General features: G+C 38.4%; 1 protein-coding gene across 2 annotated transcripts in view; it reads left to right on the plus strand.

Annotated features, from left to right (window-relative positions):
- The first annotated feature begins 8,496 nt into the window (after positions 1–8,496).
- The window catches only part of gbf1 (golgi brefeldin A resistant guanine nucleotide exchange factor 1), a 136,956-nt gene continuing 132,474 nt past the window's right edge, over positions 8,497–12,978 (plus strand). For both annotated transcript variants that reach the window (XM_083922922.1, XM_083922923.1), the window contains exons 1-2: positions 8,497–8,746; positions 11,684–11,788. In XM_083922922.1, coding sequence (XP_083779048.1) covers positions 11,693–11,788 — 96 coding nt within the window. In that variant the 5' untranslated portion in view covers positions 8,497–8,746; positions 11,684–11,692. The remainder of the gene's footprint in view (positions 8,747–11,683; positions 11,789–12,978) is intronic.

Here is a 12,978-nt window from a genome sequence, read left to right on the forward strand (position 1 = left end):
AATTATAATTTAGTTTAGGTCCCCACGTTAACTTTGACCTCCGATTGACTTAACCAGTTGTCATTACCGCCAATGTGAAAAACAATCTTACCATATTTACGTTTATCCTTAGCCAGCAGCTTTCAAATAGGACTCAATGTCGCCCGCTGTGGCCCCTGGGACGCATTTGACTATGGTTCCCGTTTCTTAGAATGGAGCTGCCAATAACCAGTGTTGTTTCCTCAGGGGGTGTGTCACTGAGTGTTTGAAACGTAAACGGGTGGGTGGTTAACCATGGTCTTCGATTTAGAACTATGCCTTCTTCTCCCAGGCACCCAGGAGGGCCCCGGCTGCTCAGGGTTTGTTGGAGAAGGGCTATCATAAGCTAACACTACACTGTGTGGCTCCGCACCGGCTATAGTTATAGGTGGCCGGCTAGCTACCGTAGCGCAAGACTGAGCTTCCATGGTGCGGAGCTGTGCCTCTAACTCACTGAGCCTCGCCTACAATGCTACAAGTACACTACACTTATTCCATTTACCATTATCACTAAAGGAGGCAGAGGAGTAGCGAAACATAAGACACTCCGAGCAAGAGAGAGCAGGAGAGAGCCATGTAGCTAACTGCTAAAGACGGACGGCCGTCTGTCTGCACCGGTTGGGGAGAAAGAAAGGAGAGAGAAAGAGAGAAAAGACAGACGGATGGACAGAGAGAGACAAAGACAGTGAGACAGACAGATAGACAGAGAGACAGATAGATATATATAAAGAAAAAGACAGACACAGAGATCCAAGCAACCACAAAAGTAACAGGAACTATAATAATATCTATAGTAATGTGAATATGACTTATATATTATGGCAGTTAATATAGTAGAATAGTAAGAAGCAAGTACAGCTAAGGTGATAGAATATGATAATGATAATAATTATGGGGTAAATATGATCAGTGATATACGTAGTAGTATAAACAGCTGTGATACAATGAGAAAAAATTAATAACAATGTTTTTATGGCTAGGAATTTTAGAATTTATAAAACTAATGATAATATATATGAAAAATAGTTATAATAGCAGATCATATCAATCTCAGTTTGTACATGTTAACGACAAATCCTCCATGAAGACTAAAGTCAGTCACAGAGTTCCACAGGGATAATCGCTCTGGCTCAATGGATAAAACTTTGCATATTTTGATAAATTTCTTTTAGATGTAAGCATGGTTTAGGCCATTTCGGGTTAAGGGCATACTCAGGTTTCTCAAACACCATGTAAACACCGTACCCCGGGTAAAATCAGAGTTCTCATACTCGGTCAACAGCCCTATGAACTAATTCAGTACCCTGAATATTTACGCATGTAAACAGCCTTCCCGGGTTACTATCGGGTTTAACGTCTGTGCATGCTCCGTCGGTTATAACTCCCCCTCCCCACACCGCAGCAGTGGCTTTTGACCCGGAAATAGAATAAACCAGGAGGAAACAGCACCGAAAACAAAAGGAAAAAACAACAATAGAGGGTTACCTTTAAACCGAGGGAGGACTTCACCATGGAAAATAACATCACTACCAAGAAGACCCGTTTCTGTCGTAATTCTGTCCAAAAGTCGGCCACCTTTTTTTTTGACAAAGGTGAACCGGAAATAAAAGCTGTATTCAGACCAGCTGTATATTGGCGGAGCTCCACCTACTGTACCGGTTCAACCCCCTTTCATGTATACAAGGGGAACTTCAATAATCTGAATATTCCCTTAACCGGGGGAAGGCCATTTTCGGGTTACTGATGTGCATAGAAACGCACTGACTGACTTAGCATCGCATTACCACCTAATGACATTCCCATCAACATCAGTTGTACTTTGTCCTAATCAGTTGTACTTTGTCCTTATATGCAATCCTTATTATGTTAGGCCCGAATGCAGCAGATTTGACAAACATTTATTCTGTGAACTACACTCCAGTATAGCATAACAAAAAATGGTTTCAAGATCAGTAATGCTGTTTAGGCCAAGTTCCTACCCTAGTCATCCTCAACATTTGTTGTGTTCTGGTTTCAGAATGATTAAGACAGTTGACAATTACATACAAAATAGGACGTATGCTCTACAGCAGAGCTATTCAATTGGTGGCCCCCGGGCTGGATCCGGCCCGCGATGGAATATTTCCTGGCCCCTTGAATAGAAGTCTGTGTGAAACAGTAATTCATCTGCTGTCAACTGCTTTCCTATCTGATCTCAGCGCATCAAATACTGGTGCGCTAGGAAACCTGCTGCACGATACATGTAGTGGAGTAAAAAGTAGAATATTTCAACTGATTTGTAGTGGAGTAGAAGTATAACGTAGCATGAAAAGAAAATACTATAAGTAATAAGTAAAGGACAAGAGCCTCAAACTTGTACTTTAGTCCAATAATTGAGTGAAAACCTCTGGTTAACAGTTCATTTAACAAGGATTGTTTTTGACAAGGTTGCACTTTGAGGCCTATAAGTACTATTGATAAAATATATGCACTCCTATGTCACTGTAGTGTTTTACAATATCCATTAATGTGATGATCATATTTTTCCGGCCCCTCATTTTGGATAATTTTCATCAACGGGCCCCAATTCCAAATTAATTAAATAGCCTTACTCTACAGGATAATTTTCTTCCTTGGCATCTATTATGTTTTTCCCAGGTGAAACACTTCTGCAGCCTGGGTTGGCATGAAACTCGATGAACAACTGTGTAAGAAAATGTCTGGTTCTTATAAAAATGTATAGCCTTGGCACATAAAATTAAAGGAGATAAGTCAAGGACGACTCCCTAGGTGCATTTAGGCAAGAAGCATCCAATCACATAGCTTCAAATTCGATTCTGTGCACTTCTAGCAGCAGCTGGAAGCTGAAGTTTACAATGCTGAGAGAACTGAAAACCAAACCTGTGATATATTGTGGATGATGTTCCCAATTGCCACAACATAAACCTATAGATCTATGTTTCAATGTTCCGTAACACTGATGATATCAATGAAAGAAAAGACAAACCTTTTCATAGCCATGAATATGCTCTCAGGACTCAAGCAGTGCTAGAAAATATCTCAAAGAATGTTGCAGGAACTTGTGCGATAAACAAGCCTCAATTTATCACTTCCACATCTTTCAAACAAGAATATACTCGCCAAATAAGACACAACCATTTCGCAACACTAAGCATATTACATTGTCTTTATGTTTGTATGTTTCTTAAAGCCAAACTGACGATTCTTTGTCTTCTTACCGGACAGCAGGGCAGATTATAAACTTGCATAACAAGGCGAAGCAGAAACAAGACCTAGGCTTCACTCACTGAAGCATACAAGCCTCACCTGGAGCCTGGAAAAGTGGTGTATGGATTTTATATAAATGAGAAGGTAAAAAATTAAAGAAGTTTCACTGCTCTTCTACTCATGTCTGTAATTAATGATGAACAGTCTTGTGTCAAAGGCACCCGCTTACATAAATATTTTCAGTTTGGATGACGAAAATGTAATCAAGAAAAATCCAGCTGTTTCATATGCAGCTGAGTGGGGATTGGACTGGGATATAAGGGATCAAATAAGGATATGCAGCACAACTTCATGGTTATTAAAAATAATTTCTTACAAAGATAGTTTCTTTAGTGACTGAAGCTGGTTCTTTAGGTAATAATGGCAATCTGGGACTGCATGTTTGTTTCTCACATAAGGATAGATTTTCTATTCTATTTGTCAGAGCATGTCAAATGTGTATAGTGCATAACAAAAAATAAAGAAAGTTGTTACCTAAGTGGTGTAGATGTACTGTTGAAAATGACATGCATATAATTGCTGATGAAATGCTGCAATTACAAATCCCACAGGTGATCAAACACTTTGAGCAAACAGAGGTCTGACATGTCAGTTCTACACAGAGCAATACTAGTGTAGGTGTTGAGCAAATGGCTGCTTCTGATTGCACACAGAGATAAGAGACCGTAGGATTGTAGCTGTGCTGTCTTTACATAAAGCCCTCCACCAGATGACACACACATAGATTGTTTTGATACTGATGTGTTATGTCACTGTATTAGATTGGTAATTATTTGTTACAAAACAGAACATACCAGGGAAGCATTATCGTACATATTATCAAATTAATAGAACAAATTCATCAGCATATACCACCATCCCAGCATGCAAACACACATACAAAGTAGACAAAATCACATTCAATCCAATGTAAATGTATTTATAACACACGTTTAAATACAAATGCTGTACAATGTAAGACAGCAAAAGATATAAAGACAACACAATAGAAACACAGATACCAGTTTAGAAGACAAAAGGACAATAATATGCAGCTGTAACTCTCATAGTAAGTCAAAAGCCAAAGACTAAAGATGTGTTTTAGGATAGGACTTAAAAACAGGTTGGGCCACCCTAACATGCAGAGGCAACTCTTCTGGGGGGTACAGGTGAAAAGGTGGGTTCTCTTCTGTGCTTCAGCATTGATCTTGGGACCATTGCTCTGTTGACCCGAGTGGCCATGAACAGTATGAATTTACCAATCACATTTTAGCATGCTTTGTTGCATACAGGTAAACAATCCGTGAGGAGAGCATTAGCTTTTTGTTATTATGTATCTGCATTCATATGCAGATATAATAATGATAATAATAATAATAATAATAATAATAATAATAATAATAATAATAATAATAATACATTTTATACATAGGTGCCTTTCTAACCACTCAAGGACACCGTACATGTGTTAAAAACAGTGCAACACAAACAATAATAAAAATGGGGAGTAAACAAAATGATCAAATCAGGTAAAAATAACAACAACACAATGCAAATAAGATCAAAGGGAAAAGGCAGTTTTGAACAGGTAGGTTTCCAGTTTGGATTTGAAGTTAGGGAGTGTTCCTGAATTCCGGAAGTAGGCAGTTCCACAGACGGGGAGCAGGCTGAATGCTCTGCTCCCCATGGTGGTGAGACGGGCAGGTGGGACAGTCAGGTGGATGGAGGAGGAGGATCTAAGAGTGCGGGAGGGCGAGGCAACGTGGAGGAGGTCAGACAGGTAGGGAGGGGCGAGACTGTGGATGGACTTAAATGCTAAGTGGAGGATTTTGAAGTCATTGTGGAACTGTATTGGGAGCTAGTGGAGCTGTTGTAGGACGGGGGCGATGTGGTGGATGAATGGGGTCCTTGCGATGATGCGGGCAGCTGAGTTTTGGACTAACTGGAATTTATGGAGGGATTTGTGAGTGACACCGAAGAAGAGAGAATTGCAGTAATCGAGGCGGGAAGTGACGAGACTATGAACAAGAATACAAGTGGTATGGGGGGTGAGGGAGGGGCGGGAGGCGGTGGAGTTGTCGATGGCTGTTAAGAAACTGTCGGTTTTGGGGAGTGTTGATTTGGAACCAATGAGGCGAACCTTGGTTTTGTCACTGTTTAGTTTGAGAAAATTGGAGGAGAACCAGGATTTTATGGCAGTTAGGAAGTCAGCAAGGGGCGAGGGTGGGAGGGCGGAGGTGGGTTTACTGGAGAGGTAGAGCTGGGTGTCATCCGCATAACAGTGAAAACTGATGTTGTACTTGTTGAAGATATTGCAGAGGGAAAGGAGGTAAAAGATGAAAGGAGGGGCCCCAGTTTTTAGGGACAAAAGCCTGAAATATTAGCCGTTGTTCCCAGAGGCTAAATTGTCATAAACTATAGCATTTCTTAATCTGTGTTTGAGCAGAAGACCAGAACTTTGTGATCGATGGACATCACCACACTGAAGTCAGTTCCATTTGGAGGAGAAAGTGTCATGGTTTGGGGGATGTTTTCTTCAGCAGGAGTTGGGCTCTTGTACAGCTACATTACAGGGTGAATGCAAATGTTTATGTGAACCTCCTTCAGCAACATGCAACACCTTCACTGCAACTGTCTCCCAATCAGCTGCAATTTTCATACAAGACAATGCCCCCCGTCACACTGTAAAACAGGTGAAGCAGTTCACTGAAGCTAAGAATATTGAAACAATGAAATGTCCAGAGTCCAGATTTAAAGCCCATAGAGAATCTCTGGAAAATCCTTGGTAACAAAGTAATGTCTAAGAAACCCACTCCAGTTAGTGAACTGTGGTAGAGATTGAGTCAGAATGGACCAAGATCAAACCAGAGCAGTGTGAGAAACTAGTGATGTCCTGTGGGCGCAGATGTGCTAAAGTCATTCAAAGCTGTGGCCTCTACACTTCCTGTTCATTTTTGAATCCTAGAGAAGAAAACATTGTTGAAATCTTCTCTTGTGTATTGTAGTACAGATAAGTTACTTTTTACATATATTATATATTTTCTAAGGTCCCATTACCTGCTGCATTCCAGTGTACATCATCAAGATGACACTTTACATTCTGATCCTTGCATGTTTAGTTGTGTTAGCATGTTCCTTTTAGGTTTTTTTTAGTTTTTTTTTTTACTAAAGTTCATAATGAAATGAGAAAGTACCCAATTTCTTTCATATTTTAACCTATTTAATTCACACAGGAATATACAAAGACAAATGCTACCATGTGGTTATTTCATATAAACAATTTATTTCTCGAATTACCAGACAACATGCTATATCATATGGTTATCAAGATATGAAATAACCTACATATTTTGGCTATATCATATAGGTGATGCCATAAAGTTGCTGGTTTTATTCGACCAGCAGTCCAAAACCCAAACATGTTCATTTTACTGAACAAGACAGAGAAAGGCAGCAGTTCCTCAGAATTATGAAATTGTTTGGCATTTTAATTTGAGTGATGTAAATTATTCATTGATTATCAAAATATTTGATTTATTGATTCATCAATGAAACCCAAACATAGTTCAAATGTATCATCCACCCTTTGGCCTGACCCCTATATGTCAAGAATGGAATTCCATACTCAAAAATCTAATGAGGTATGTTCATGTTCCCCAATCATCACTTCAGATATTCAATAGTAATCTGCTCAGCCCTGCATTAGTCCAAAGCCCCATCTTTCTTCCTACAGCCCCCATAGGGAAATAGGCTATGACCAACATTTTATTTTATATCAATTTAAATAAATGATGTATAATATTATATATATATATTATAATAATTCTAATTCTCCTATCGTTGTAGAATTATTGCACGGAGACCACATAGTCCAGTTGTCAGTGGGACTGGTCTTTTTTTTCTTTTTACAACTTTATAAGCATGTTTTCACAAATAACATAAGTAAAATTAGGAAGAGAAAGCAATAATAAAGCACACAATAAAATAATAGGGCAGAAAATAAAACAATAAATGATGCATATATAGATACATACAAAGAAATTAAATTAAAAAGTGGGCTATATGATTACAATTCCTTGAAAGAATCTTGTAATATAGTAACAGTATAAATACATTTCTTATTATTAATAATTTGGATAGACTCAAAATAATTTCGAAATTCAATTTTGAAGGGATTAAAGTTTGGCCGAGATTTAGAAAAATCTGTTTTCATGGATATGGAAATTTTCTTGCAGAATTAGTAAATTGACAATCCATTGTATTGTTTTTTGTTTTTTTTCATAGCAGGTAATGACGTCTTTTGCTTCCAATTAAATGAAATGTTTGTACAAATGTTAAAAAAGCTACATTTTCTTTTCCAGAACTCCAAAGTATACTGACACTCCCAGAATAAATGCATAATAGTTTCTTCTTCAATCTTACAAAATTCACACCTGCAAACCTTGAAACAAATGTATTAGTCGGGGAAGCCTGTGAATATTCTCGTCTGTCCAGGTAATCGATATTTCAGTAAAAGCAGATGAGAGGTGAGACGTCTTCCTAGACAAACAACCAAGTCCAGTTGCTTTTGACCTAAATTTCTTTGAGGATTATTGGTGGGGTAAATATTGTGCAGGATTTAATAATGTAATTTCTTTAAATTATTGGGGATAATACATTTATATGGTAGAAGCCATGTTTTTTTCCCAATGAATATTAGAAAAAACAGAATTCCAAACAAATTTTCCCTGTGGAGTGATTTTCCTTTTGCTGTAGAAGTAATTCCATTTATGTTTATTGGTACACTTATGACTTTTAATATTTCCTCTATCAACATAAAGGGACGGTTCCAAATCCTGCAATTCTTATTGCTCAGAGTGACGCTCCATCAGTTGGAGGATCCATTAGGTAGTCTGCTCTCTTCAATGGAGCTGCTGACTGTGCCTTCGTCATCAGGACGGCGCAACCAACCTTTACTCCACCACTGCTATCTTTGTCCCGCCCCTATTTCTCTGTCACAAAAAATATATTTACTTTATGGGGAATCCCTGACAGTCTATATGATTAGTAAAAAATACACAAACGTTAACACATATTAAGCTTTAATTATCTGATACACACATTGTATTTTAAAACTCTTTATCACGCTTAATATGATAAGCTTGGTAGCCTGTCAATCAAAACTCTGTCATCAGGCTAGAGTGAGAGTGCAGAGCTTTTCCACGTCAGTGTGTTTACCAAGACCTGATTGACAGCTGCATTAAGGTGTTCAATTTATTCACTTATGGAGCAGTTTTTTGAAGAGTGAATTAATAGGTGGTGTTTGGAAGTACTGAGTTATTACGCAGTGGAATGTCCGACATTTTCACTTCATCCTGTTGTCGTAGTGAGCTGAACTTTGGTCTACTTCATTCACTGTTGGCCGGCTAGCTTGCTGGCTTCCCGAGCTAGGCTAGCATCAGCTACAGCAGGACTCCATCTTTGTAATATCAGCCACACACAGGTAATCTCATTATTTATAGAGAACCAGAAACGCGTGGTTATATTTTTACGAACAGGGGGTTTGCTTTATTTTACCAAGGCAATAAATGTCTGTTGTCTGAGAGGACAAACACGGAAGACACCTCTAACCGCAGACAGTTGACACGCTAGCTAACGTTGAGTAGTTAACTGTGAGCTTTCTTTGCAGGTAATATATGCAACAAATTTGTACACTCTTCCGGGCGTTGATATAGATGAACTAAATAGCAGCCATGTGTCCTTGCATTATTCTTTTGTTTTTCCCAGAGGACTGTCAACTGCCTTTCTACACCGTGATGTGGTGGAGAGCTAACCTGTTAGCTTTGCCTTTGGGTAGACGCCAATGCCTTCTACTTAATCTAATCAGCCAGCCAGCACCTCCCTAGCTCACCTGACAGCCAACTAGGTGGCTTGTATCACACGCTTTAGTTGTAAGATACTGTAACGTGTATCGACTGTTTCACTATGACTTTGTTAGAAATATGTTCGAAATGTGACAAGTTACTAGCAGAGATGCTGTGCTATCTAGCTCACATTCCAGTGTTAGCATTGGTATCTTATAGAAAGGGATGCAGTCTGGAGTTGACTCAACAACACGCAGTGGTTCATGTATTTCATTGCTAGCCTGACCGTCATTGTTGTTAGGAAAGCTCTTTGCAGTGTAAAATTTATAAATAAAATGAAAAATATTTAATATGGATAGGTTTTAGTATAAGGCAGTCATCTGGAAGGGCGACATGCCAACAACTTAGATTATTTTGTCTGCAACTTGAATGAGTAGAAATTGCTAATTGGAATGGTTGTGAATTGACAATGACATGTCTTCTGGTAACAGCCTTGCGTTCCCTGTGTGGTACCCAGTTATACAACACATAGTCTTACCATTCCACAGAAACCCTGCAGAACCCGTTCAGTTTTCTCCTGCTCATCAAAGTAGCTGAGCAGAGCATGCAGTGACTGTATGATCAGACTTGTGGGCTTGATTAAATGACAGCTGTCCATTGTTTAACTGTTAAAAAGAGAGGCTTCTTTTTTCTATTGTTAAAAAATCAATTGAAACAATTGAAGGTAATCTGTGATGCAGTCAGTGATTTTTAATGTGGAGCCATTCAGTTTTCAGATCTTTGACCTAAACGTACTTATTTTTACTAAGTTTACTGTATCTGCTATGTGCATGTGCTATGTTGGAAAATATAATATCAGACCAGGACTCAATATCATTCAGATTGAAATTGATGGTTTAAAAATCGGCTTTGAGCCTATCACTATATCTCTACTTCCTGGTCTCTATGTGTCATACCTCTATCCTCCTATTATTTTGAAAAAGGGTGCTTACCATGAATTTAAAAGAACGTGGCCTCCACCACCTAGTTTCTACATTCATACATCTTCCTGTAAAGTAAGAGTATTATCTAGCATGGCTTTCATGACACAAGGAAAAAGGTTAATCCAACCATTTTGAGGATTACTGCTTGTCAAATATGAACAGCATGTCATTTTGATTTTGTGTGGTTATCCTTATTGGTTTTAGCCATTGTCAAGGTACACATGGAAATGTGCTGTTATGTTCTTAGATTCTATAATCATTTGAGGGTGAGAGTGCTTAGTTTGACTTGAAGTTTGGTGACTTAATTTTTTATATTTCTTGCAGCATTTCAGATTGTCAGACTGGAAATTAAGTCTAAAATGATTGTTTACCCATAGCTTGAAATTAATTCCAGTGTACGCACATGGTTTGTTTTAGACATATTTTTGCCATGAGAAACACTATCAGACATTTTTAGTCCATGACTCAGTGGTCTGTAGTACATTATTTTTAGTAGCAAGTATATGCCAGTCTCAAGTGTGTATGCCCATGCACTGCATTTTAAGATTATCTGCCCCATTGTGATGTTTGCCAGCTAGTGAATTTTGGTTACTGCTTGTGTAATGCAGGTTATAAGTACAATACATTTTCTCATAATATTCACAACATTATTGATACCAATATGTTCATAATCTTTACTTGAGTATTGCAAATCACAAGTAAAGATAAGCTCATGTTGTTTGAGTCAAGTTATGTTTTTTTTAACCTGAAATTCACATCAGACATTAGTGTCAAACCAATGCTTCTGAAGTGTCAGTGTATTCAACTGTGACCTCAGTTACACTGTCAGTGTCCTCAGAACCAGCTGTCCTGTCAACAGCATGTCTCCTGAGGAGCTGAAAAGACAGCAGACCGTCGCCACTGGGCTGACTGATATCAACAAAAATAGTTTTTAAAGGGACAGTCTACCCCCAAATTAAAAATACACATTTTTCCTCTTACCTGTAGAGCTAGATCAGTCCAGATCCTTTCGGTGCGAGTTGCCTAGTATTGGAGGCATGGGCTGTAGATATGTCTAACTTCTCTCCAATATAATGGAACAAGATGACACTCAGCTTGTGCTGCTCAAAGAGACAAAAAATACATTTGAAAAACTCAACAGAAAAGTGTCTTTCCAGAAATCTGGCTCTTCAAGCCAGACATCTCTACAGCTGATATCTCCAACACTACTCACACCAAAACTATCTAGACTGATAAATGGCTCTACATAGAAGTATGTATTTCTGATTTTGGGGTGAACTGTTCCAGCTAGTAGTAACAGACAATGGCATTGTTTCCATTTATTGAATCATCCATTTTTATTCCCTCCCCTCACCAAAGCTCTTAATGCCCATAGTGGAACTGGTGGCTGTAATCCGTTGTTATACCTCTAGTTTATATATTCACAATATATTGGCTGCGGGTGATTTTAATGGTTCAATTTTAATGGAAGTGTATCTGTAAAAACACACACCAAACAAACCCCACTGTAATAAAACAGTATGTTTCAAAACAACCTGACAACTGTGAATCATGATATCTTCATATCATCATATCCTTTGTCTTTTCCCTCAGTAAAGCAGCATGGTGGACAAGAATATCTACATCGTCCAGGGTGAAATTAGCACAGTTGTTGGAGCTATCAAGAGGAACTCCAGATGGAATACCCACACTCCACTGGTAAGTTAAACAAAACAGGATTTGGATTAGATGGAAGAAAGGGAGACTTGCAGGACACGCAAGCATGATTGCAGAGTTGGGCGAAAGGGAGAAAAGATCAAAGTGCAGGTATTGGAGAAAGGTACAGCAGAAGTGCAGAGCAAAAAAGCTGAAACTTTTAGAGATGACACCAACACAAAGTCCTAAACACTGCCAAAAGTACTCCCAGTAGTTCCTTTGACAATGCTCCTTCGCCAGCTGATCACTCTGACACCAGAAAGGTCATCTACAGACATGTCAGCTGTCTCTTTTCAGCTAGGCAGATACTTGAGCATGTTACAACACACAAAGGCCTTTATGTCCCCACTGAACAAGTGCAAGCAACACATGACATCTTTTAGGATGGAAGATATGTTATTGGGCGGTAGTGTGTCATCAATTATGATAATGGATTTTATCCTGGAACCCCTGTCAAGGTCAACGAGACACTTGCAAAGGTCAAATGCAAGCACAATGTGGGGAGGCATCACTTCTTTTTGCCAAACCGCGACAATACCTTGTGGTATCTCTTCGATGATGTCCTTAGAATCATTCCACAACACTGTGACAGTACATCATGTGGAGATAGACTGAGAAATATGGGCTGAAATTGCTGCCAACTAGCTTAAATAATGAAACATGGATGCCACATTTCCTGAATGCTTAATGGTCTTGGATGATGGGCCTAGTGCTAGTGTTGACTTGTGTGTTATTGTTAATGGTTTTGGGCTTAGTTCTAGGCTGTCAGTATTGTATGAGACACACACTCATTCTTAAGGTTCATGAAATATACAGAAAAATGTTTCTGAATATAAAATGGTGTTTAAATGTTCAAATTAAGCCCAAAGGTAAGGTGACTGTCTTATCGTTTTTTGGTCTTTTAACTATGGGTGGTCAACTCTGTTATGTACGTCATCTCTGTTACCATCAATGTCAACTCCTTTTGTGTTGTGTTTTTATGTAAAAAATGATGACTAAGTATGTTTTAGTGTTTTAAAAATGATTAGAAAGTGTGTAATAACTAACATGTTTACCACAATAAATTACAATTATTTAATACATATTTAAAGCTACCTTTAATGAAAAAAAGACACAATCTTGAGATGTCATCAGGTAAATGCATTGGCATGGTTTACTTTAAAAAAAAAGTTTTATTTATGGATATAGAGACA

The sequence above is a fragment of the Echiichthys vipera genome (genome assembly GCF_963691815.1).
Source record: "Echiichthys vipera genome assembly, chromosome: 11".
Lineage (NCBI taxonomy): Eukaryota > Metazoa > Chordata > Actinopteri > Perciformes > Trachinidae > Echiichthys > Echiichthys vipera.